The sequence below is a fragment of the Mobula birostris genome, chromosome 1, assembly GCF_030028105.1.
Source record: "Mobula birostris isolate sMobBir1 chromosome 1, sMobBir1.hap1, whole genome shotgun sequence".
Classification (NCBI taxonomy): Eukaryota; Metazoa; Chordata; class Chondrichthyes; order Myliobatiformes; family Myliobatidae; genus Mobula; species Mobula birostris.
This window is the reverse complement of record NC_092370.1, coordinates 19,062,958-19,090,698: the sequence shown is the minus strand read 5'-3', so window position 1 is coordinate 19,090,698 and position 27,741 is coordinate 19,062,958. Positions and strand designations below refer to the sequence as shown.

The 27,741-nt window shown below is 40.6% G+C and overlaps 1 protein-coding gene across 1 annotated transcript in view; it reads right to left on the bottom strand.

The window, feature by feature from the left end:
• csmd3b (CUB and Sushi multiple domains 3b) overlaps positions 1-27,741 on the bottom strand; it is a 2,134,893-nt gene that overhangs the window by 552,035 nt on the left and 1,555,117 nt on the right. Inside the window, exons 13-18 of the mRNA XM_072277417.1 lie at positions 22,430-22,612; positions 17,788-18,114; positions 16,235-16,429; positions 10,856-10,994; positions 9,779-9,966; positions 8,644-8,832 (exon numbers count right to left, since the gene is read on the bottom strand). Coding sequence (XP_072133518.1) covers positions 8,644-8,832; positions 9,779-9,966; positions 10,856-10,994; positions 16,235-16,429; positions 17,788-18,114; positions 22,430-22,612 — 1,221 coding nt within the window. The remainder of the gene's footprint in view (positions 1-8,643; positions 8,833-9,778; positions 9,967-10,855; positions 10,995-16,234; positions 16,430-17,787; positions 18,115-22,429; positions 22,613-27,741) is intronic.

The window sequence follows — 27,741 nt, the reverse complement described above, 5'->3', positions numbered from 1 at the left end:
GAGTGATGATAAACCTGATTCTGATGTGGGACTCTATTGCGGACTGAAAGTGGGAAAGGTGCAGGCAGAGGGGAATCATGATTGGGAAAAGGGGAAGGGAGAGGGGAGGGAGCAGGAAGCACCAGAGAGACATTCTGCAAAGATCAATAAACCAATTCTTTGGAATCAAACGACCTTGCATGGTGTCTCAGGGCTGGGTGTTTCTGGACACTCCTCACCCCCACCCTGCCTCTGTCACTCCTTCTCTGCCACCTGTCTCACACCCCTCCCATGGTGCTCTACCCTCACCATTCCCAACATCCTTTGCACCTGCCAGCCTGACAGATTCACTCTCTGCTCCACGTTGATAAATACAGTACTATGCCAAAGTCTTAAAGCACCCTAGTACGGTACATTGTGTAACCATGAGCCAATGAGAATTGCATTCTTCACTTTACTTCTGAAGCAGGTGAATAGAGAACACTGTGTCTGGAGAAGGACTGTTGGTGTGATCCAGTCAGCTACTAAGAGAGACACTTCTACAAAGGCCACCAAGGTCACCAGTCAAGTGTAAAACAAGAAGTGAATATCACCACTGGCCAAACCCTGAGAAGGACACCGAGAACATTTGAGGTATATGTAGCTCACTGACCTAAGGAAACATAGAAACATAGAAAATAGGTGCAGGAGTAGGCCATTCTGCCCTTTGAGCCTGCACTGCCATTCAGTATGATCATGGCTGATCATCCAACTTAGAACCCTGTACCAGCCTTCCCTCCATACCCCCTGATCCCTTTAGCCACACAGGCCACAAGGTTATCAATAAGATTGTAAGAATGTTCAACGATGTTGCTTGAGGACAGGAGTTGTGGGGAAAGGTTGAATTGGTTAGGACTTTATTCCCTGGAGTGTAGGAGAATGGGTATATTTGATAGTTACATAAAATTAAGAGGGTACAGATAGGATCAATGCAAACAGGCTTTTCCCCCTGAGGTTAGGTGAGATTTTATACTTTATACTTTATTGTCACCAAACAATTGATACTAGAACGTACAATCATCACAGCGATATTTGATTCTGCGCTCCACACTCCCTGGAGTACAAATCGATAGCAAACATTAAAAAAAATTTTAAAAAATTAATTTGAACTATAGGCCATGGGCTAAGGGTGAAGGGTGAAATTTTAAGGGGAACTTTTTCATTCAGAAGGTGGTAAGAGTGTGGAATGAGCTGCCCGTGGGTTTGATTTCAACATTTAAGAGAAGTTTGGATGTACACATGGATTCTGGGGTATCAAGGGCAATGATCCAAATGCAGGTCAAACTGCAAACAAATGTGCATTGAAACTGAAACAAAGGCATGTGGACTGTAATTTTGAGGTAACAGAAATTCAGCCCCATTATTTCTGGTCTGACCAATTAAGATGAGTGGACATGATGACCATGTGCTCAACCTGAATGAAACGTTTAAGGATTAGATTTGGTGAATTCTGAAGTTAACTCCACCATGTTGAGAGAAATGGAAAGTGGACTAGAAACATGCTAACACTGTCTAAGCGATAAAAACGTTTTGAATATAAAAAGATCCCTTAAGGGCATAAACCTTTCCTTCAGTAAGAGAAAATAACCTGCCTGAAATTCTAAGAAAGCACATCTCGTGTCATAAGGGGCGACCACCCTTATCCCCCACTCCCAGATTTATAACCACAGGCCGTTTAATGAAACAAGTTTATGAAAGGTAAGTACAGAGGCAAATTCGCCCACAGCCTCATGTGTCTATAACTTCACAACCCTCGATGTTCTTCCTGTAGCACCCTCTATGACCACACCCCAAAGTGCATTCTGAGCATTTATCACTCTATGTTAAAAAAAACACATCTCTGATACTCCCTAAACTTTCCATTACTCACCTTCAATGGATGTTCTCTGGTATTAGCCATTGCTGTACTGAAATAGGTGCTGGCTATCCATTCTATCTACACATCTCATCATCATATACCCCTCCATCAAGTCAGCTCTTATTCTCTACCATTTGACCTAGTTCACTCAACTCTTCCTCATAAGTCTTGCCCTCTAATCACACAGTGTCCTGGTAAATCTCTGCACCCTCTCTAAAGCTTTCATGTCCTTCTTATAATGAGGTGATCAGAACTGAACACAATGCTGTAATTGTGGTCTAATCAAAGTTTCACAGAGCTGTAACATTACCTCATGCTCTTGAGTTCAATCTCCTAACTAATGAAGGCCAGCACACCATATGCCTTCTGAACCATATGTCAACTTGTGCAGCAACTTTGAGCAATCTTTGGACTTGCACCCCATGATCCTTCTGTTTCTTGAAGATTCTTGCCATTGACCTTGTACTCTGCCTTCGTTCGATCCTCTAAAGAACATCACCTCACACTTTTCTAGATTTTGCTCCATAAACTCCATAAATTAATTCCATGAACGCCAGTAATGAATTGCTGAAACCTGCACCATAGGTCATCAAGGCTAGTGTAGCCCCCCAGGCAAGCCTCAGGGTCACTCAACTCACTGTCGTTTAGGGAAACAGCCCTCGGCTCCGCCAAACTGGGTAATTAAGTTTGTGTGGATGCTGTGTGATATACCCCACCCTGCCAAATAACAGACAATACACCATATACGATTAAATGAATTACAGTTCATAGAAATTACTGGAACTATATAATTAATAGAGATAAAATATAAAAGGAAAATAAAAGGCACTACACTTATCAATGTTTAATCTCTTCATGCACAACCGTTGGAGCTCTAGTATCAATCCTCTCTTCACCATTCGATCCCCTCTGACCACCTCGACCTGCCGCCTGGGACCAACCACGCTGGTCGACCAGATGCTCCACAGGAGTCTGTCTCCGTCTCCTCTCCTCGCCGAAGACCCTGGACCTCGGACTCCTGCTCGGGGTCCGAGACCATTAACCAGTTCACAGCACCCTGTCTATTCTCTTGCTGTCCACCGCGCCTTCTCCCCAAAAACCCGCGCATCACAATAACTTACAGACACACTAGAAAGAATAACATCTATCCCAATTGGTCCGTTCACTCTCTTATCAATAACATAATCCAAACAAGCTGCTAGCGGGAGAAATTGCTTAGCAGTTAACATAACAAAGAAGCCATTTTCATTAGCCTATGTAGTAACATGAAAGAAGAAACCCCTTACACTAGAAATAGCAAACCATCTCCAAATGTTTATTAATAAAAAGATGGAAGTGCAATGTATGAAAGTTATGCTCAACCTGTTGTTGAACATTAGCTAAATCATATTGAGTACAGTGATGGCCGTAGTATTCTTATAGAAATGTCCAGACAGAGATGATTTAGATGACTGACACCAGAAATAAGAGGGCATATATCAGAAACTAATGAATAGGCTTGATCTTTTTCCTTGAGAAATGTTTGAAGCAATGACCTAATGAAGGTCTTTAGCATTATAAAGAATTCTGATCGATTCTGGCTGCCACTAGTCATCAAGAAATCCAGCACAGAATTCAGAAGAAACTTCCTTACTCAAAAATGGGTGAAAATGCAGAATTTTCTCCCAAAGGACTCACTTTCAAGGACTGTTCATCTCATGTTCTTGATATTTATTGCTTAGTTATTAATTATTATTATTTCTTTCTTTTTGTATTTGCACAGTTTGTTGTCTTTTGCACACTGGTCGAACACACAAGTCGGTGTGGTCTTTCGTTGAGTCTGTTCTGGCTATAATCTGTAGATTTATTGAGTATGCCTGCAAGAAAATGTATCGCAGGGTTGTATAGACTGACATAGATGTACTTTGATAATAAATTTACTTTAAACATTGAACTTTGAACAGAACTGTTTGTAAGAAGAGGGTAAGTATGTGCAGGAAGAAAAAGGGAATAAGGGTTTATACTGAAAGGTTTAGATGAGGATTAACTGGATGAAGCTCGATGGGAAGCAAAACAAAAAGCCTGTTTCACCATTATACATTGAAAGAAATCTTCGCCAATGCTTTTGGGTTTTGTTGCTGATGATAATGAAAAACATCCTGTGATCATGTGAAATTGCTTAACTATTTTTAACAATCTGTCTCATTTCCACTTGTGGCTTGACTGAGAGAACAGATATTAAATTGAGGAAGTGGCATTTCTTTAATATTGTCTAACCTGAATTCAGTCCATCCCTAATTCAGGTAACAAGTTATCAAACCAGGTTTCATGTCTTAGAAAATTAGGATTCATCTCTTCACCTCTGCTGGTTAATATTAGTTTATTTTGGAATAAAGGTAGGATTCCTGCTTCCGAATCAACTCAGTAAATTGAAAGGAGGATGAGAGGTGAATTGATAAAGGTGTACGAGATGATAAGAGGCTTAGATTGAGCAGACAACCAGACACTTTTTCTTAGGTCAGTAATGTCTAATACAAGGGAACATAATTTTAAGGTGATTGTACGAAGGTATAGAGCGGATGTCAAAGTAAGTATTTTTCACAGAGTGTGGTAGGCCTGTGCGACATCCTGTCAGATGTGGTAATTTTAGCTTCAGCCTGAAATTATGATCCTATCTTGGACTCTCGCCAAAGTTGTTGCTGAAATCAGTCTCGAGACCAACCAGGATACGTTCCAAATCTCAGGCTTGTAATAAAGCATTCTGTAACTCTGAGGATAGCTCTCCCCCTCCCCCCACCTCACCTTAAACAAGGTCATTTATCAGTGAAGGTGAGAGTGAAGCCTCCCAAGGTTGCCAGTTCACTGGTGTCAAAGTCCATCAGACCATAAGATATAGGAACAGAATTAGGCCATTCAACCCATCAAGTCTGCTCCACCATTCCATCATGGCTAAAGAATCATGGAAAAAGAATTTCAGGATGTATATTATATACATTTCTCTGACGTTAAATGTACCTGTTGAAACCTAATTTATTATTTCTCCTAACCCCATTCTCCTGCCTTCTCCCCATTACTTTCGACCCCCTTACTAATCAGCACCCTTTGGCCAAAGAAATTCATCTTCATCTCTGTTCCAAAAGCACATCCTTGTACTCTGAGGCTGTGCTCTCTGGTCTTGGACTCCCCCACTATGGGAAATATCCTCTCCACACCCACTCTATCTAGGCCTTTTAATATTCAATGGTTTCAATGGAATCCCCCTCTTTCTTCTAAACTCCAATGAGTACAGGCACAGAACCATCAAGTGATCCTCATACATTAACCCTTTCATTCCCGGGATCATTTCTGTGAACCTCTACTGGACCCTCTCCATTGTCAGAACATCCTTTCTTAGAAAAGGGGCCCACAATATTGCAAGTGCGGTCTAACCAATACCTTACAAAGTCTCAGCTTTACGTTACACTAGTCCTCTGAAAGTGAATACTGACATTGCATTTGCTTTTTTTTTGCCGACTCAAGCTGCAAGTTAACCGGTACATTTCAGAAGGATGAAGTCTACAGATGAGTGAGGCTTGGGCTTCTGTTGCGATGTCCGCTGGGCATCAAGACTTGAGAGAAAATTTAACTTGTGAAAAGCATTTCCAACTTTGGAAGTGAAGGAGCCAGAGTCTGTTCCTTTTTGAGATAGGCCCAGACCGGCAGCAACTTTTTGAGTTTCATGAACATCAGTGAAGGATCATTCCTGAAATGTCTTCACGAGTCTGTGAACATCATTAGTGTAGTTCAGCGAGAGAGAAAACATCACAGTGGTTGATGTGCCCAGGATTTTCTTGCCAATTGTCTCCAAATTTATTTTTAAATGATGCAGAAATCCATAAGTGAACAGTTTTGATATGATTCCTCATATTAAAAAATGCAAACTTAGAAAAGGAGACTGAAGCCCCTGACATTGTAGTTATTAAATTTAACACTGGGGGCACATGCACAGCGAAGGAATAATAGCATCATCACATTCTTTCAACTCACAAAGTCTGTAGCCCTGTGGCATTGGAAAACTGCCTATTCCCACTCTGAATTACCAAGTTTTGCTTTATAAACAGTTCTGAAACCTGTGACTGAAGCTCTGCCAAGAAAGCGAGTGGCAAAGCTGATGGGAAATACAGACCACCATGATTTGACAGGCGGACCAGACAAGAAGCACTTAGCTAGAATCTCTGCAGCCATTATATGATTGAAATTTAAAGCATCATCACAAAACGTTTCATGAAGAGAGTGTCTGACTCTCAGATAACTTGAAAGCTTAATTCAGAGAAAGTGGAGGTAGGTGAATGCCAAAAGGGTGATATGACACTAGAAAAGGATTCAGTGAACAGCCCTGGTATGGCTCACGCAAACATTAATAATAATTGGGGAGAACCTTTATCCCTGCTGTGACACAATGTGAACATCAGATTCAAGGCACGAACAGTACCTTTCTTAGTGATGCACTTAGAGGTGCTTGTCATGTTGTGGCCTTCACCGATGTGCCTTGCAATTGCGGCTGTGACCCTTGACTCAGCACAAGGCCCAAACCGGTCTTATCATCTGACCAGCAGTAAGAGGATGGGTAGAGGCACAGAGCAGCCAATTAACCTCAGCGAATTGTGAAGAACCCAGGTTCAGGCTCTGCGCAAATTAACGAATCAAGCTCACTGCCTGCCCACCAGGAGTGTCCGATAAGTCAGAATTTACCACACATAAGATCTTGGTTCCGTCCACCCAATGCAGGCTACTGCCTCCAAACACAATCAGCATTGAACTGTCTTTCAAAAACCCAGTATTATGGTCTTCTGTGGACAGATTCATTTATATATATATTTTTTAAATGATGTAATATTCTTGCCATGGTATGAAGTTTTCATGTCAAAAAAAATGAATTATTGTACATTTACAACAATGACACATGTTAACAGTGATAAATTGACAGCAACAGTAACTTTGTTCTCCTGAGTATATCTTATAGGCATACTTGTCTTCTGATTACAGATTACAGTAGATTAATTAGGATTGGTGGTATTTCCTTCCCACTACCCTGTTCACTTGGTGAAACATAAAAAGCTATAAGTATTAAGATTAAAGATTAGCTTTAATACTCACATGCACACCAAAACATCAAAATATGCAGAGAAATGCATCATTTGCTGAAGCACCTTCAATTACTCCAAAAGACTGAGGTTTGGTAAAATACTGAAAGGCTTTTATTCGCTGTACAATATGACCTCCACAGTGAGTGTCTGCCCCCAGACTGAGGGGGAGGGGCAAGGCGAACACCTTTATACAGAACTCTGTGGGAGGAGCCACAGGGGCAGTCAGCAGAGGGGTGTGTCCAGACAGGTAACCGAGTTACAACATATATACATGGTTTACCACACTTGCGTCAATGACCAGCACAGTCCGAGGATTATGGTGAGGGCAGTCCACAAATGTCATTGCATTCTAGTACCAACATGTCATGCCCATGACTCGCTAACCCTAACTGTACACCCTTGGAATGTGGGAGAAAATACAGCACCCGGAGGAAGCCCATATTGTCACAGGGAGAACATACATTCTCCTACTAGAGAGTGATGGGAATTGAATCCTGATAGTTGGCACAGGACAACAAATTTTTTGAAAGTGTTGTTTCCTCAGAATGTTTATTTTTTGATTATGATAGGCTCTTGGAGCTGAACACAAATATAATTTCAGACTAGTCGTATCATATAGGAATTTGGAGAAACAAGCAATTAACTTTTTTTGAATGGAATCTGTTCAGTTCCATAATGTACTGACATTTTGCAATAGTTCAACTCAGTTAAGAATGCTTTCTTGATTATTTTCATTTGTACCCCAGGAATTGATGGATTCCAGTTGCCCTGATGCCATTTCTTCATGACTGCAATGCCCTGGTGAAACCTTTCACTATGCTCATCACTGACAGCACTAGGATTGCAGGGAAGAAGTCTAAATGGGACTGCAGAAAATGAATCTTTCATGACATGTTGCACTTCAAGGTTTTGCTTGCTTGAAGCAAGGTGACAACCAGTTGCATGCAGTTTGGTGCTCTGTAGTTGCCAAAATAATTTTCAACAACATCCTTGAATGCCTTCCATGTGATTTTCTCTGGTCCCACTAGAAGTTCTTCGAATTGCCTGACATTGATGAACTGTTTGATTTGTGGACCAATAAAAATGCCTTCCTTCATCTTGGCACCTGTTATTCTGGAAAACATCTGTCTCAAATATCAAAATCGTTCACAGAAGTTTATAGCCTTCCTAAAACCTGTCCTGCCATGCAGCATCTACTCTGCCTCAGCATACCCTGGCATGCCTGGACTGGATAGAAAACTTCACAACTTACGTTGTGGGCAACATTTTAATTGACCTGAATTATGAATTGGAATAACAAAAATTGGTGATTAAAATAAAACTGGTGTCTGATAGGGAAAGTCCATTGCAATTTTCATGACCAGCAGCCCAAAATTCATAAGATATACCCACAGGAAGTATTCAGGAAGCTAAATCTATGTTTAGTGTGATCGCTGGTACTGTAAAGCATTATGCTATCTGTTATGCTACCGTGCTGGGCTTGGTAGTTTTTCTTTTTCGCTGCATTTCTCACTTGTTGACGCAAAAAACCCAAAAGTCTATAAATAGTAAAATTGTATTACAGAGGGTAGAGTTTGTTAAAGCAAGAATTTTTAGTAATGGTTTTCAAACTTTTCATTGGCTGTGATTTCCAAGTGGTGGCAAATGGAAATCGATTCTTACCATCACAAGTAGGCAAGGGGTGATTCCACCAGTGATTTTTCTCACACATTAGCGGTTCCTCATGACTTATTGTGTACCCAGATTCACAGCTGAATGCTACAGTAGAACCAATGGAGAAATCTTGTCCATGTCGATATCCATTGACTGGGATCCCAGGGTCCATGCAGGAATACGTATCCACTGTAACACCTGTGGGGAATAGATATGAAGGTATTGAAAACATAGCTAATGAAACAAAATTCACACAAGTCATAGAATCAGAGAAAAGCACAACACAGCCCACCTAGTCTGTGCTGACTGCCATCGACCTACACCGGGTTCATAGCCCTCCACACCCCTACTATCCATGTACCTATCCAAACTTCGCTTAAACATTAAAATTGAGCTCGCATGCATCAATTGCACTGGCAGCTCATTCCAAGCTCTTATGACCCTCTGACTGAAGAAGTTTCCCCTCATGTTCCCCTTAAACTTTTCACCTCTTACCTTTAACTCATGACCTCTGGTTGTAGTCCCACCCAATATCAATGGAAAATGGCTGCTTGCACTTACCCGGCCCCTCATAATTTTGTATACCTCTATCAAATCTCCTCTCAGTCTTACACATTCCAAAGCAGTGATCTGATTCCAAACATTACAAAATGTATTTTGTACATTATGGGTACTCAATGGAAAAAGTTTTAAATTGAAAGAGATAGAGAAGTACAGCATAGAAACAGGCCTTTTGGCCCATCTAGTCCATGCCAAAACCATTTAATCTGCCTTCTCCCATCGACCTGCACCGAGACCATAGCCCTTCATTCCCCTACTTCCATGTACCTATCTAAACTTCTCTAAAACATTGATATCGAGCTCACATGTTACCTTTATTGGTTACATGCGCATAAAACACACAATCAAACACGTCAAAAACCAATTAAAGAAGTCTGAAGATGTGATGAAGGCAGCCAACAAGTGTCACCACACTTCCAGAGCCAACATAGCATACCACCACTTACGAACCCATACATCTTTAGGAGTGTGAGAAGACACCTGAGCACCCAGAGGAAACCCACACAATTATACTACCACGTTGCCGGTCACAATGAGGGTTATAGTCAAAAAAAATAAGAAGGTAGGCATAAGTAATACTTACTCTCATAATGAATTTTGAATCCGATATTGGAGCGACTGTTATCAGTGGTAAACAGCAAATAAAGAAAGTTCGCACTGCTAAAGAGGAACTGAGGTACTTGTGTGCCATTGAAAGAGCCAAGAAGTGGGGACAGAAGGTTTGGGCCATCATGAATTTCCAGAACATCATAATTGACTTCAGTCTGAAACCTGCAGATGGAGAAATTTAAATATATCTGTGAGTTATAAATGATCACCTTGGTTTCAATAATGGAGAGCAACCTTATTGCATTCATTGACTAATCACATTTAACCTATAACTGAGTACAAATGTTCGGACTTTAGATGGATTGATCAGAAAAGTTTAATTTTTGTGAACTGAGAAGAGCTATGTTAAGCATGTCCTTTTGAAACACAATGTACAAAATTAATATTTAACAGATATGAAAATCATAATTATAGTTCTACTTTTAATTCATTGAAATGCATAAAGATAATAAATTAATGCTAGAACTACAGAATGCACACTTCTGAATATCTGGTACTTTACATTAGCTAAATTAAATACCAAGATATTAAAGCCACTTCCAAGAGGACCACAGCCTTGTTGTTGGGTTTGGAGGCTAGCGTGCCTCAATGATCTGGACAGCTATATTGACTGGAGTCAGGACTTGGTAGGGTCACCCATGCCAAACAGGCTAGAGGACAGACTAGGGGTGGTCCACTGGTCCTCCAAGTTTGGGGATTCATTTCAGGGCTAACAACCCTGACTGATAAAACAGACACAGCAATGAAGAATCCTTCTACATCTAATGTGACAGTGTTCCTGAGTCTCCACCCAGGACTTGCATGACTGACAGTAGTGAAAACCAAGAGAAAGCTACTGACACAATGAAGGAAGTCCTGAATACAGGCAGGGGGGGATGGAGGACCTTCATTGTTGCCCTAAATGCCAGCAGCATAATAGGCAGTAAAAAAATATTAAAACTAAGCATTTGTGCATGACTTATAGCATCTTCAGAATATGTTTATCAATTAATATACTGTATATTATTTTCAAAAATGCATCAAAATTCAAAAGAAAAGATTGTGTGATGACCTTTCAAATGTGATTTTGATAGAATGTCCAGGCTCGGCTTCAATCACCCACTCACAGTTCTGAGAGTCTTTATAATATCCAGGCCACCCTGGTGATAGGATTACTCCATTTGGTGAAGAAAAATGGCCACCACAAGGAGCTAAAGAGAGACCATAAGACCTTAAGACATAGATAATAAGTTCTATTACATGTACCAATTTGAAACTAGGCAAAGGTACACTACAGTATTGAATATTTGATAGCTATTACTGAAAAATAAGTTAAATACAGGGGATGTTAAACTTATGTGACTGGAAACATCCTGTGAGCCCAATTGTACATGTCATTAATTCTCATCATAACAAACAGTTATATAAAGTGACATCTTACAAAAGAAATTGCAAAGAGTACAAAAAAATGTGAAGTTAATTCTTGTCATACAATCATGTCATGTTGTGTAATGTTTCATGTCAAATAGTTAACAGAAAGAAGAATTGACATTTTTTTTTTGAAATGTCAGCTCACCAGTCAGTTAATTAAGACAATTCCACTGAGTCTATTCTAATGTGGGTCTGTGGCTGTTCTGTTGCTCTATGTTGTTTGAAATCCAACTTGACAAAATTTACTGATTTCAGCCTTGAAAGGTCTCAGTGACAGAACTGCATTCAGTACCCTGACTGATGCAGGCCAGCATACCAAAAGCCTTCTTCACCTTCCCCCAGTCTACCTGTAACAAGACTTTCAGGAGACCAGGTGTGTGTGCTATGAGGTCCATCTGCTCTACAACACTCCCCAGGGCAGTGAAATGTTCTACCTCATTTGTCTTCCCAAAATGCAACACTTCACACTTACCCAAATTAAGCTCCATTTGCCACTCCTCAATCCACTTTCCCAGATGATCAAGATCCCTCTGTAAATCCTGATAACCATCTTCACCATCAATACTACCACTTACTTTAGTGTCTTCTGCAAACTGAGTAACCATGTCTTAGTAACATTCTAATCCAAATCATTGATATAAATGACAAATAGTAAAGGTCTATCACCAACCCATCAGGAACATGACCAGCCACTGCCCCACAGTCTGAGAAACAACCTTCTATCATCAGCTTTGCTTCCTACTATCAATCCAATTGACTACATTACTGTGAAAAAAGTCTTAGGCACATATATGTAGCTTTGGTGCCTTAGCCTTTTGCACACCACTCTCTATACATAGATTGACACCTTCCAAGTCCTGTGGACCTGGTCCCCAAGGTTCCTCTGTAAATCAATGCTATTAAGAATCCTTATTATTACCTGTACATCTTCCCCTGACATTTGACTTCCCAAAATGCAACACACGCCTGGATTAAACTCCACCTATCATTTCTGTGCCCATAAATGTAACTGATCTTTATCCTATATCCTTTGACAACTTTCACTCTCCACAACGCCACCAACTTTTGTGTCACCTGCAAACTGACTAACCAACATTAAAACTTAAAATTCTTACACACGCTTTGCAGGGAAGATGCAGGAATCAAGTCTCTCCTGGGTGGCACATTTACAACCAGCAATCGCAAATTGGCCAATCAATTCCGGAATAGCAAGAAATTTTTTCATCCAGAGAGGCGAGAAATATTTAAAGTTTCGACCCAGACAGTCTGTGGAGTGAATTCCAGTTCTTACATAGAGGGAGACCTTCATCTTTGTTAACATTCTTTTCTTTGAGTTTTATTTCAATGGTTTCCTTTACTAGACAGTCCCAAAAGCCATTTCTTCAGTAAAGCGGTGTCATTCTCACAATTAAATCTATGGGATCCCGCTGTAGACATATGCATGACACTTCTGCCTCAGGTGGTGGTACCACCAAACTTTACAGACTCCCTAAGGTACACAAGGAAAGTTCCCACCTGAGTCCTACCGTCAGTGCAATAGATTCCCCAACTTACTACCTAGCTAAGCATTTAATGACCATGATGTCTCTCTTTGTTGGGGGCTATGAGGAGCACATCAAGAATTTGACCAAAATTCAACTGAACCCAGAGGACATAATGGTCAGTTTTGACATGGTGCCCCTGTTCATGAGAGTTCCCATTAAGGATAGCTTGGTCATCCCACGGTCAAGGTTTGACCTTTTTGAACATACCCTGACTTCAACGTACTTCCTCTGTAAGGGAACTATTATGAACAAATGGGCAAAGTGGCCATTGAATTGCCGTTGTCACTGGCTATTGATAATTTCTACGTGGAGTACTTTGAGGAGAGGGCTCTGAGTTCATTGGCCTTATGTCCCAAATGCTTCTTCAGATACGGCAATGACACCTTCGTAGTGTGGCTGCATCGACTCCAGGCACTCCAAAAGTTCCATGACCATCTGAACATTCAATTTACGATGGAGATGGAGAAGAATTGTTGTCTCCCATTCCTGGACATTCTAATACGCCAGAAAAACTGGATGGTAGCCTCGAACATGGCGTCTATCAGAAACCCACTTACATGGCCTTACACTTCATCAAACATAGCCACCATCACACCTCCCAAAGTAGAGCGGTTCATCTTACTTTGATTAACTGTGCAAAAATTATTTCAAACCAGAGAGTCTCCCGGAGGAAATAAGACAATTACGCACAACGTTACTACAGAATGGCTACGAAGTGAAGGAAATCTATTGGGCCCTTAAAAGGGCCAATGGAAAACCCAGGAAATCTAACAACAAGGAAGAGCCCATCGTTACAGCCTGTCTTCCCTATATTTGCATGGTTTCTGGAAGGATTGCTAGGATGCTGAAGAAATACCATCCACAAACCTGTAAGGAAACTCAGATCACAGCTTATGCAGGTCAAAGATGACCTGGGACTCAGGTTGGCTGGCGTTTATAGGATTCCCTGTGAATGCGGAGCAGTGTATATCAGCCAGACAGAATGCAAGTAGAAACCTGCATTAAGGAGCACAGGAGGTGTATCCGTTTGGGTTATCCGGAGAAATTAGCGGTAGCAGAACATTGCATTCGTATGGCTATAGGATTGACTTTTATGCCACCAAACTACTGTGCCGTGCCAATGGCTTTTGGGATCACCTGGTAAAGGAAACCACTGAAATAAAACTAGAGGAAAAGAGTTTTAACAACATCAAATGTTTCGCTCTAAGTAAAAATTCAAGGTGGGAGAGCAGAAACCTGATTGGATGAGGACTAACCAATCAGGAGGGACAGACTACATGGGTTATAAATATTACCAGAACAGACATGCCTGGGCATCATCCCTGATGAAGATAGCGGAGCTTGTCATTGAAATGTCCGTTATAATCGATATCTGTACCTGGCTAGAAGCCATAGAAGAGTTTATTCATAATATACGCTGGGATCCTTTTTCTTCTTGGTAACTTTTTCAAAATACTCGATCAAATTTGTGAGACATGATTGTCCATTCTCCAAGCCATGCTGAGTATTCCTCATCAATCTCTACCTTTCTAAGTGCTTTTATACCTTATTCCTCACAATCACAATCCCCTCCAGTAATTTAATGGCTACAGATCTTAAAATTTACTGGTCAATAGTTCCCAGGTTCTTCTTGCAGTTCTCCTAAGTAAAGGCACAAAATTAGTAACCAGCAAGTCTTCTGGCACTTTACCTGTCTCTAATGATGATGCATGTATCTCATCCAGAACTCTCACAATTTCTTCTCTAGCTTCTTGCAGTTTCTTTGATACACCTGATCAGATCTTAGTGATTTATCTACTTCATACAGTTTGAAATATCCAGTGTCTCCTCTGCTGTAATGCAAATTATCCTCTTGATACCTCATTAACTATCTTATGTTCTGAAGTCTTCATGTATTTCTCCATGGTCAAACAGAAGGGACATATTCATTGAGGTATTTGCTGGTCTTCTGCTACTCCACACAAAAATGTCCACTTTGTTCTTTGAGAAGCCCTTTTCTCTCTTTCCCCCTTAATATACTTATAAATTCTCCTTGGGTTCTCCTTAATCTTCTGTGCCAAAGCTACCGCATGATTCCTCCTTGCTTTTTTATTGAGTACTCTCCTGCTTCCCATATACACCTCCAGGGATAAATTTGATTCTAGCTGCCTGTTCCCAACACATTCTTTCTCCTGGCCAGAGTTTTCTACCAGCCTTGCTCTACATTCTAAGAAGAACATGAATATCTTGAACTCTCAATATCACACATTGCAAAGAACCCCACTTGCTAGACATCCTGCAGCATACTCCAAACAACTTTTGAAATTTCCTGTCTAATAATATCAGAATTTCCTTTGCCCCAATTTAGAACGTAAAGTTGCACCCTCCAAAAGTCAGAGATTGGAGTTCAATCCTGAACTCAGCTGCTGTCCAGGTGGAGTTTGCATGGCCTCCCAAAGGCATGCACGTTAGTAGGTTAATTCCCCTCAGTAAAGTGCCCTGAGTGTGCAGCATGCAGGTGAGTGTGGGGGAGGGGTGAAATTGATGGGATTGTTGAAAGAATAAAAAGGGGATTAATGTTAGATTACTGTAAATGACGAGTTGATCATTGGTTGGGTCTCTATGGCATTTTCCATGCTGTAGCTTGCTAATACTCTATATTTCTACTTTTTAAATGCTTCTCTCAATAGCAAACATTTGAAAATAAATCAAGTGCCTTTAAAAACAGTAAGCTGTTAAAACCCATCAAGGTCCATAAGATCTAGGAACAGAATTAGGCCATTTGGCCCATCAAGTCTGCTCTTCCATTTCATCATGGCTGATCCATTTTCCCTCTCAGCCCCAATATTCCTTCATGCCCTGACCAATCAAGAATCTATCAACCTTTGCCTTAAATATAGGTAAAAACTTGACTTCCAAGGTTGCCTTTGGCAATGAATTCCACAGATTCACCACTCTCTGGCTAAATAAATTCCTCCTCTTCTCCTTTCTAAAAGGATGCCACCTTATTCTGAGGCTGTGTCCTCTGGTGTTGGACTCTGTCACCATCAGAAACATCCTCTCCACATCCACGCTATTGAGGCCTTTCAACATTTGATAGGTTTCAATAAGGTCACCCTTCATTCTTCTGAATTCCAATGAATACAAGTCCTGAGCCATCAAACGCTTTTCATATGACAATCTGTTCAATCTTAGAATCATTTTTGTGAACCTCCTTTAAATCCCCTCCAGTGTCAGCCCATTCTTTCTTAGTTAAGAGGCGCAAAGCTGCTCACAATACTCCAAGTGAGGCCTCACCAGTGCTTTATAAAGTTCTCTGGGTGGGGAGAAAATCTTATTTGGAAGTCCTCTTCCTAACAAGGTATTTCTTGGGTGCTGCATGTGGATGCCTCTCAGTTGATCAACTTAGTTGTCCCTCCAAACCTGGAAAAGTTAAGCTTTAGTGGTCAGATGAATCCAGCACAAAGTGTCCCATGCTTTGTCATTTTGTCAAATACCTTCACATTTTGGAATTGGTCCGCTCCACATGACTTTTCCATCTTTCAGTACACAGGTTATGGTTTCTGTCCCTTGAGTTTTTATGAATCCTTCTTCACAGAGAACAGATACGGAGTTTCCCAACTGGAAATTGTCGCCAAAGCGTCGTCCATTAATGGGAATACCAGGATCAGGACATTCATTGTGGCCAAACGCTATGGGGAGAAGGGAAACAAATAATGGTCAAAGCTTCAGTGTAGGTTTAAATCTGTCAGGTTATTGTAAGTACAGGTATTCTGCAATAAATATAAATTTAACTGTTTTGTTCCCAAGAATTGCATGGTCCTGATAAAGAGTATCAGTCCGAAAAGTCAACTCTTTATTCCTTTCCATAGATGCTGTCTGACCTGTTGAGTTCCTCCAGCATTTTGTGTGTGCTTCTTTGGATTTCCGGCATCTGTAGAATCTTTTGTGTTTATGAGTTTCCCTAGCCGTTTATTATATGCTTTGGGATTCAAATTTCACTGCAGATTTTATGCATGCACGGGCATTTCAGTGCAGGGAGATTTTGAAAAGGAAATGTGTTCTATTTTCCAGAAATATAACAAGAATCAACTCTCTGTTTTAGCTATTACAGTACATGTTTTATAAAAAGCCTATTTCACTTGTTTGATGATGAGACAGGTGACAAAGCAGAAATGCAGCCTCAGTTTTAGCAAGGACAAGGCCTCAAGCTGCAGACCAGGTGAGGGACATCAGGGGCAGTGCAGTGTGGCATCCATGCTCAGTTGGAGGCCGGCTTCTCCTCTCAGTGCTGCCTTCTAGTGTTCGACCGGCACAATGACAGGCTGGATTGCTGGGAGCTGTACCATCAGATTGCATGTTGCTCAGAGTCTTGAACTATACATGTGTTTTCTTGTGTAATAATGTGTGCGTGTGTTTTTTTATTTCATTATTTTGAATGTATGTTAAGCACCTTGGTCCCAGAAGAATGCTGCCTCGTTTGCCTGTATCCAGGTATAGTTTGAATGATAATTAAACTTGATTTGATTTGATTTTGATGAGGATTCAGTTCTTCACCTCTGCTTGTTAATACTAGTTTATTTTTGAATAAGGGTAGAATTCCTACTTCCAAATCAACTAAGTAAATTGGAATGAAGGAGGGGGTGATAGAGGTCTACGAGATGATAAGAGATGTTGATAAAGGGGACAGCCAGATACTTTTCTCAGGGTGGAAAAGCTGATACAAGAGGACATAATTTTAAGGTGATCAGAGGAAAGTATAGGGGAATGTCAGAGGTAATTTTTTTTTTTTTTAGACAGAATGTGGTGGCTGCCAAGGGTGATAATAGAAGCAGGTATTTTAGAGATACTTAAGAAACTCCCAGATAGGTATGTAAATAATAGAAACATTATATAGGAGAGATTAATCATTGTGGGCTGAATGGCCTCCCTATGCTGTAGCGTTCTATATCTGATGTTCTCTCTTCAGTATTCAAGCTTTCACCACATTGTAATAAAAACAAATTACTTTTAAACACCATCATCAGAAACAACAGATGAGACAGCGTACTGCTGTATGTGATGTTAAATCCCCGTCCAGACATCGAGTGATCAGCTTGGAACTCCAACCGCAGAATGTGACCATTGCTGGTGAGATGCGAAGGAACCTCCGATCCGCTGAACGTGCCCAGCAGCGGGGAATCGACCGACTCCCCATCTTTAACGGCAAGGAAGTCAAACTGGGATTCCAAGTCAAAATCGTTGAAAGAAAGATGAATTCGGCTCCCTCGAGTGGCAACAATTAGCCAGATGCAGTTCATGTTGTTGCTGTACCCCTCAGGATAGTCAGGTGAAAGTACAGTTCCAACAGGTGCAGTGAAGTTTGATAGACAAGGAACTGTAAACAAAAGAACAAATAATCTACATTTAGAAAAGTATCAAATAGTTCCCATGTAACTAAAAGTGTTCTTTGAAAGGGATAATTATCATGTAAAGCATCCCATTAAATGGAGTCACACATTTGGTTCTGATGGTAGAACATACTCAGTAGCCACTTTATTAGGTACAACCCGTACACCTGCTTGGTAATGCAAATATCTAATAAGCCAATCATATGGCAGCAACTCAATGCATAAAAGCATGCAGATGTGGTCAAGTGGTTCAGTTGTTGTTAAACATCAGAATGGGGAGCAGATGATTGTTGGTGCCAGATGGGGTGGTTTGAGTATCTCAGAAACTGCTGATCTCTTGGGATTTTCATGCACAGCAGTCTCTAGAGCTTACAGAGAATGGTGGGATAAACAAGAAACATCAGTGAGTGGCAGTTCTGTGGGCAAAAATTCCTTGTTAATAAGAGAAGTCAGAGGCGAGTGGCCAGACTGTTTCAAGCTGACTGAAAGGCACCAGTAACTTAAATAGCCATGTGTTATAACACTGGTGTGCAGAAGAGCATCACTGACTACACAACACACCAAACCTTGAAGTAGATGGGCTATAACAGTAGAAGACCAGAAACATACACTCAGTGGCCACATAATTAGGTACCTCCTGTACCTAATAAAGTGGTCACTGAGTGATTATATCAGTGCAAGGCTAACTTGGCTTGCTTACTATAAAAATTTGAACTAGCTAATATCAAATAAATGAGATAATGTTGCTTCATATTGTTTTATTATTAAGCAACCATACTGAGTTAATTGCAAAATTGTCCATTTGGAAGCAGCAGGTGCTGTCAAAAATAATCTACTTAATCTTAAATTATTGCCTTTTCTCTATTTCACTTTGTACTGTATATCTAAACATTAGCACAATCACACTAGTAATCTGTTCATATTTGTTGATACATCTTTAAATGGTTCAGCACAGATTAGATGGGCCAAAGTGCCTGTTTCTGTGCTGTACTTCACTATGACTCAATGTAGCCTTATTCAGTACTCTGGAAACTATTTTTGGCATTAAATTTAAAATAGTTTACAACTTTATTCTATTCATAATTTCCAGTTTTTAAGAAATTTTCGTGAACTTTATTAGGTTGTTAATGATAGAACAAACCACAATACAAAAAAACAATGTCCTTGGACGTACTGTACTAATGCATTAGAATGTGCATTTGCAACGTAAATTATAAACTGCAGTCAATCAAACGGCAGCTAAAGCAATATCTCCAGTCATAGACTTTCTTTGTGGTACAACAAATTGAAACCAAGCCCTTCCATAACTAGGACTTGGAGCAATATCCAGTTTAGGCATATGGCAGGAATATTTATCTCTGATGACTATGAAGGGTTTTAAGTTAAATTAGTTGGGACAGAGTACAGTTCCGAGTGGGCATGATTCCACTGTGCAAATCCGCTTTCATAATTAAAGGTTGGAGCAAAATCATCCTATTTTCTGTATATTACTAAAAGTCTGACAAGTGGAAGTAACAAATGTAAGCATTGAGGTTAATCTGACTTTCAGGTTAGGATGATACCCAATCGTTATTTGATGTCTCTATTAAAAAATGGGAAAGGTAAATCATTAAAATTCTCTGACTGAAACGTCAACTCTTTGTTGCTCTCCACAGACGCCGATTGACTTGTTGAGTTCCTCCAGAACTTTGCGTGAGTTACTCTGGATTCGCAGTATCTGCAGAATCTCTTGTGCTTGTCAATATATTGAATAGGCAATTTGCAGTTTTAGTTAAGTGAACTCTGCAGCTTAAACTGACGCTGCAGTAAAATGGTTTCTGGGTCAGAGATTATCGGAGATAAAACTGCATTATTACATCCTTGTGAAAGAAGCAGATTTGACATTATATGAGGCAAGCTGTCAATCCCATCTTAATTTCCCTTTACATCGTTTCAGTCCAAAGACCTAAAATATGCCGAGATTGGAGGTAGATAAATACATTGGTGAAGTGACTTTGTTATGAGACTAAGAATATAATATCCTAGAACAATAATCAGAGCAATATTAATTCTAAACAGTATACAGACATTTTGGATCAAGTCTTTAGTATTGGAGGGTGAGCAGCCGGGCGTCATGGTCAACATCAGTACCAATGACATGGGTAGGAAGGGTGACAGGAAGTTAGGTGCTAAGTTTAAGGACAGGACCTTGAGGGTCCCCAGGATTGCTATGTGTGCCATGTGCTAGTGAGGGAGAATAGAAAGAGGATAGAATTTGCCACATGATTAAGGAGATGGTGCAGAAGATCTTTGGATCTTAGCTTCTCTCTTCCAAGGAAGGTGGGACCTGTAAGGAAGGGTCAGTTTGTACCTGAATTGGAGGGGTCTAATATCTTTGCATAAGGGTGTTCAAGGGGATGGGAACCAGAGTCAGGACAGATAGTGGAGTGGTTGTGGGGAAAGATGTTGTTTGGCCTACATACAAAGTAAAGAATCAAGATTAAGCATGATGGGGTTAATGTTCTCTGTTGTGTATATTTCAATGCAAGGAGCATTGTAGGAAAGGTGGATGAGCTGAGGGCATGGATCAGCTCATGGAATTATGACTTTGTAGCCATTCGTGAAACTTGGTTGCAGGAAGGCAGGACTAGCAGCTTCGGGTTCTGGGGTTCTATTGATTCAGACATGATAGAGCAGGAGGGATTAAAAGGGGAGAGATGGCATTACTCATCAGGTAGAATGTCAAGGTAGTGCTTAGGTAGGACAAATTGAAGAGCTTGTTTACCAATGTTATATGGGTGGAACTGAAGAATAAGAAAGGAATGGTCAAATTAAAGGAATATTATAGACTACCCAACTGCAAGACTTGGAAGAGCAAACTTGCAAAAAGATTGCAGATTATTGCAAGAAACAGGAGGTTGTGATAGTAGATTATTTTAACTTTTCAAATATTGACTGGGATTCCCATACTGTAAAAGAGCTGAATGGGTGGAATTTGTCAAATATGCTTAGGTAAGTTTCCTTAATCAATACATAGAGGTCCCAACCGGAGAGAGCATGATACTAGATCTCCAATTAGGGAACGAGACAGGGTAGGCGACAGAATATTTTGCATCTAATGATCAAAGAAGGAGGTGTATAGCAGGCACAGGCAGGTAAGAACAAATGAGGTACTTGAAGAGTATAAGAAATGCAAGAGAAACCTTAAGAAGGAGAGCTGAAAGAAGACATGAGGCTATTCTGGCAGACAAGGTGAGGGAGAATCTCAAGGGGTTCTGCAGATATATTTAGACCAAAGGGATAGCAAGACACAAAATTTGTCCCCTGGAAGATTAGAGCGGTGGCGTCTATGCATGGGGCCAAAAGAGATGAAGGAAATCTTAAATGGACTTACTTTTTTGCATCTGTACTTAATTGGGAGATGGATTCAGAATCTATAAAAGTGAGGCAAAGCAGCAGAGAGAGTGTGGACCCTATACAGATTACAGAGGAGGAGATGTTTATTATGTTGAGGAAAATTAGGGGTTTATAAATCTCTAGGACCTGACAAGGAAACAACTTTCCTGCCTCTATTTATCTATCCTTTATATGATCTTTGGGATAGATAAGACAGAGGCAGGAAAGTTGTTTTCACTGGTAGGTGAGACAAGAACTAGGGGACATAGCCTCAAGTCTCAGGGGAGTAGATTTAAGACAGAGATGAGGAGGTACTGCTTTTCCCAGAGAGTGGTGAATCACTGAAATTCTCTGCCCAATGAAGCTGTGGAGCCTATGTCAGTAAATATATGTAAGACAAGTTTGGACAGATTTTTGCATAGTATGGAAATTAAGGGGTATGGGGAAAAGGCAGGTAGATGGAGATGAGTCCATGTCCAGATCAGCCATGATCTTATTGAATGGCGGAGCAGGCTTGAAGGGCCAGATGGTCTACTCCTGCTCCTATTTCTTGTGTTCTTTGGTGTTCCCTCAGACCCTGTGGGAGGCAAGTGCAGAAATTGCAGGGGCCCAAGCAGAGATATTTAAAACATACTTAGCACGGGTGAGGTGCTGGGGGATCGGAGGATAGCTGATGTTGTTCCATTGTTTAAGAAAGGCTGTAAGAAAAATCCAGGGAAGTATAGGCTAGTGAGCCTGACATTAGTAGTGTGTAAGTTATTGGAAGGTATTCTATGGGACCAGACATAGAAGTATTTGGTTATACAGGGACTGACAAGGGATAGTCAACATAGCTTTTTGTGTAGGTGGTCGTGTCTAACCAATCTGATAGAGTTTTGGGACAAAACAGAAGCATGACATACAGTATAGAATAAGAGCAATACTCACAGATGCAGATGGGCACATTTGCTGACCACTGATTGTTGTCTTGACAAAGCAGGGATTTTTCTCCGATCAGTTCGAATCCAGATTGACACTGAAATCTCAGAATGTTCCCATTGGAAAATCCATCTGTATCTCTTATGCCATATAATGGAGTCCCAGGATCACCACAACTCTCCTCATCAATTTCTGTGAAAAAGAATAGTGACAATTTTATCAACAATGGATTTCCAAATCCTTTCCTTCTGAAATTTCATGTTTTGCAAATTCCAGGCAATATTTCAAAGAGAAACAGTGGTACTCTGGTAGACCCTTCGCCTCACTCAAACCTGAGTTAAATCCTGACCATGGATGTTGTCTCTGTGGAGCTTAAATAACCTCACCATGACCATGTTGGTTTCTTCTGGGTGCCAAGATTCCCTCCCATATCCCAATCACCGCTTGGTTAACTGACCACTATTAATTGTTCCTGGTCACGACAGAAACTCTGAGGGTCTTAATGGGGATGTGGGAAGAATACAAAAATTGGGATTAATGTGGGATTAGTACAGGTTGATGGGACTAGGCAGATTAATGGTTTGGCACAGACTAGATAGGCCAAAGGGCCTGTTTCTGTGTTGCGGTGTTCCGCGACTCTGTGACTCCAGAGTAAATAGCTGGCTGATGGTCAGCATGGATTCATTGGGCCAAAGAGCCTGTGTCTGTCGTGCACCTCTTTATGACTCCTTGACTCTATTTTCCTTCATCCATTTTGAATTGTCAGCTGGAGGACTGATCCATCTGACAGGTGTTGAAACAATAGAATAAAATTTGCCTTGTATTATATTTATTTCTGTTATTTTGAAAATGGACAGGAGTAAGAATTCTGTTTTTTTTTAAAATCTCTCTTGAAATAGGTAAGGGAAACAGATTTTTTTTAAAAGGAAAGATAATGAAGTGGATACAGCCCAGTCCATCACGGGTAAAGCTCTCCCCACCACTGAGCACATCTACATGAAATGCTGTTGCAGGAAAGTAGCATCCACTATCAGGGACCCCCACAACCCAGGACATGCTCCCTTATCACTGCTGTAATCAGGCAGAAGGTACAGGAGCCTCAGGACTCGTACCACCAGTTTCAGAATCAGAATCTTGAACCAAAGGGTATAACTTCACTCAACTTCACTTCCCTCATCACGGAAACGTTCCCACAATCTATGGATTCACTTTCAAGGACTTTTCACCTCATGTTCTCAATATTTATTGCTTATTTATTTATTATTATTTATTTTCTATTTACATAGTTTGTTGTCTTTTGCATATTGGTTGCTTTCCTTTTCATTGGGTATGGTCTTCCGTTGATTCCAATATGGGGCTTGGATTTAGTGCGTATGCCTGCAAGAAAATGAATCTCAGGGCTGTATATGGTATGTACTTTGATAATAATTTACTTTAAACTTCAAACTTTTAAAGTGGAAGAATTTAGGGGGGATATCCCAGGACATAGGGTCCAGACATAAAGAACAATGGCGAAAAGAAATAAGATTTGTTTGCGCTGAACAACGGACCAAAATTGAAAAAGTGTGTAACTGGACAGGGGTATGATTATGGAGGGATTTGAAAACAAAGCTCAGAATTTTATGGTTGTGATGTTACTCAACCTAACTTCATTCTAGTTTCCAACTGAGCAGAAATAGGAGAGACAGGAGAACCACATTGAGATTTGTTCACTTTTCTGGAGGATGGGGGACGAGGGGTTAGCCAGGAGTCCATTAGAACGGTCAAGTTTGGAAGTAAGAAATATCTAACTGAAGGTTGCAGCAACAGATAAACAGAGGTGGATGCTGAACCAAAGACATTATAGAGGTGAAAATACATAGTTACCAAGTCTCAGAGAGTTAGCATGGAGGGGACAAAGCTGGTGGCAGGTACAAGGATTATAGCGTCATTCTTCACAATACTTAGCTAGGAGCAATTGCTGCTCTCCAGTAACAGATGTCAGACAGAAAGGCTAAGTAGTTACAAACAGCTAAAGGATTGAAAGAGATTTAGGTGAGATGCTTATGGAAATTAAGGCTGTTTTCAAACCACCTCATCAAAGTGTAGAAATTCAGTGAGAATATGAGGAAGCTATAGCTTCACAGAACTCCAAGGATGTTGGTGTTGGAGAAGTTAATGCATTCAATTCTCTGGTTGTGTTTTGAACCACCCAGCTGAATAACAAGGGAGAAGGATGTCCCATTAAAGATTATCACAGGTGGCATTCAATTTTTAAAAAAGTAGAAGGAATAACTTACATACTCTCACTATGATTTTTATGTAATTTGATGCAGTTGCAAGGTCAGTTATCAAACTGGAGGCATAGCATTATAGAGAAATACAGTACAGAAACAGACCTATTGTCCCAAATGGTCCATGCCAACAACATAGCATCCTTCCTGCCAGTCCCAATGCCCACATTCAGACCATAACCCTCCAAGCCCTTCCCCTCCAAGTACCTATCCAAATGCCTCTTAAATATTGCAGTTGTACCTGTATCAATCATTTCCTTGGGCAGCAGCTAGTCCCAAATATTCACCACCGTCTCTATAAAGGTGCTACCTTTGTGGTCTCTTTTGAATCTTTCCTTACCTATACTGTATCGATACCCCCTAGTTTTGGACTCCTCAACCTTGGGGAAAAGGGTGCAATTGCCAATTTTATCCCTACACCTCATGATTTTATAAACTTTGATGAGGTCACATCTCACTCTCCTAAGCTCCAAGGAATAAAGATACAGCATAGCCAAACTTTCCTTCTAACTCAGGCCAACTAATCTAGGCAACACCCTTGCAAGTCACTTCTGCATTCTCACCAGGTTGCAATGTTTTTCAAATAATAGTGTGACCATAACTCAACATAATGCTCCAAGTACAGTCTCACCAATGATCATGTAACTGCAACATAATATCCCTACTCCTAAGCTTAATGTCCTGACTAAATGAATGTTAAATGCCTTCTTCACCAGTCTGTCTACTTGCTTTCAGTGAACTGAGCATTTGTACTCCCCGTTCCATCTGTTCCACAATGCTTGTCAGTGCCCTTTCATTCACTTTGAGAGATTTGAACTACTCTGGTTTGAATTTCTCAAAGACTATCAATAAACACATTAAAATAACTTGGTGATGACACACCTTTATGAGTAGAAATTCACATTTAAACAGTTCTACCACCAATATCTATGCATCTTCTTAGGAGGAAGGACTCTAGTGTCATGTTCCCTTCTGGCAATCCCCCACCTTGCTATTAGGTGATTAAATGAGGCCTCAATCACCTCATTTAATTTCCATTCATTCCCAGGTTCCACTAACTACACACACCTGCTTCCCATCAGAGACTGCAGGATAAAGACCCTGTGATCACAACAAGGAACTGCCAGTGCATTTGGTCGACTTGTGTATGAGTAACCTTGTTCCATGGTTCATAGGATTATCAGTTCTAAGTCTAGCATCGTTCCTGAATTCGCTACTAAAACCAAGACTCCTGGTAAAGCCTCTCTTGGACACCAATTCCACGCTCGCTACAACCGTAAAGCCTCCCGACTCAGCCTCCGTGCCTGTGTTCAGCACTTGGGTTCGTTTCACCGCCACGTCCTTGCAACATCTAGTTAAAATTTTGCATGGCTGAACATAGAACGCACTGTAGAACACAGAACCGTACAGCACCGGACAGGTCCACAATGTTGTGCAAACCAACTAAATTAATAATCAAATGGCCAATTAAACCAAACTCTTCAGCCCATAAAATATCCATATTATAAGACCATATGATATAGGAGCAGAATTAAGCCATTCATCCCATCGAGTCTGTTCCGCCATTTAGTTATGGCTGATCCATTTTCCTATCCTCGACATTCTTCCTTCAATGGAGTGTCCAGAACTGTACTTAATACTCCAGATGTGGCCTAGTTAGAGATTTGTAGAGCTGCAACATAACTTCCTGACTTTTGAACCCATTGCCTCTTCTAATAAAGGCAAGCATGCCATATGCCTTCTTAACCACCCTGTCAACCAGCAGAGCCACTTTCAGGGAGCTGCAAACTTGGACCTCAAGATCCTTCTGCTCATCAACACTGTTAAGGATCTTGCCCTCTTAAGGATGACAAAACATTGTCTTCTATCCATGTGTTCTTTCATAAGGTGCCTTTTTAATAGTAAAAAAACTTTTAGATACATACATATATTATTAAATAATTACTGAGAAATTAACTTTACATACTGTATTCTTTAATTCTAATTTACCACACTCACTGATACAACAAGTGGTTGGTAAGCTCCTACCAATAGGGAAAATTGTCATTGCTAAAGAGTATCAGAAGTTTTGTAACTTTCTTCACAGTCAATTCACAGTGAATCTTCTTCACGGTCAATTCTGGTTCATCTAATGATATCTGGCAAATTTTCAAAACAGATGGATAGAGAAGCTAAAAGTAAATTTACTTCATATTCTTGTGAATGATGCATCCAAAGAAATCATTGAGCGACCAGGCACAATGCTGATTCCTCAACCCATATTCTCGTTAAGTGAGGCTCTTCACTGCAAGCAGAGGATCCAAAGAAATATCTGTTTCAGGTATTACTGGCTTACTGATCTCAGGACAGAAAAAGGAAAGAGCTGATCAAAGTGTTTCTCTTATCTCTGCAAATAAAAGCTGAAAATTACTCAGAAAGGCAGCTGCCCTGTCCTTGCAATGCACCTTCCTAATTCTGACCTTATGCACATTCGAACCATAGAACACTACAGCACAGAAAACAGGCCATTTGGCCCTTCTAGTCCATGCCAAAACTTTATTCTGCTAGTCCCATAGGTTGGCACCTAGTCCATAACCCTCCAGGCCTCTCCCATCCATGTACCTACCCAGTTTATTCTTAAAACTTAAGAACACCACGTCAGATTGCAGCTCGTTCCACACTCTCACCACTCTCTGAGTGAAGAAGTTTCCCCTCATTTTCCCCCTAAGCCTTTCCCCTTTCACCCTAAAGCCATGTCCTCTCATATTTACCTCTCCTAATCTAAGTGGAAAGAGCCTGTTCACATTGACTCTGTCTATACCCCTCATAATTTTGTAAACCTCTATCAAATCTCCCCTCATTCTTCTATGCTCCAAGGAATAAAGTCCTAACCTGTTCAATCTTTCCCTGTAACTCAACTCCTGAAGACCTGGCAACATCCTAGCAAATCTTCTCTGCACTCTTTCAATCTTACTGATATCCTTCCTATAGTTAGGTGACCAGAACTGTAGACAATACTCCAAATTTGGCCTCACCAATGTCTTATACAACCTCCCCATAACATCCCAA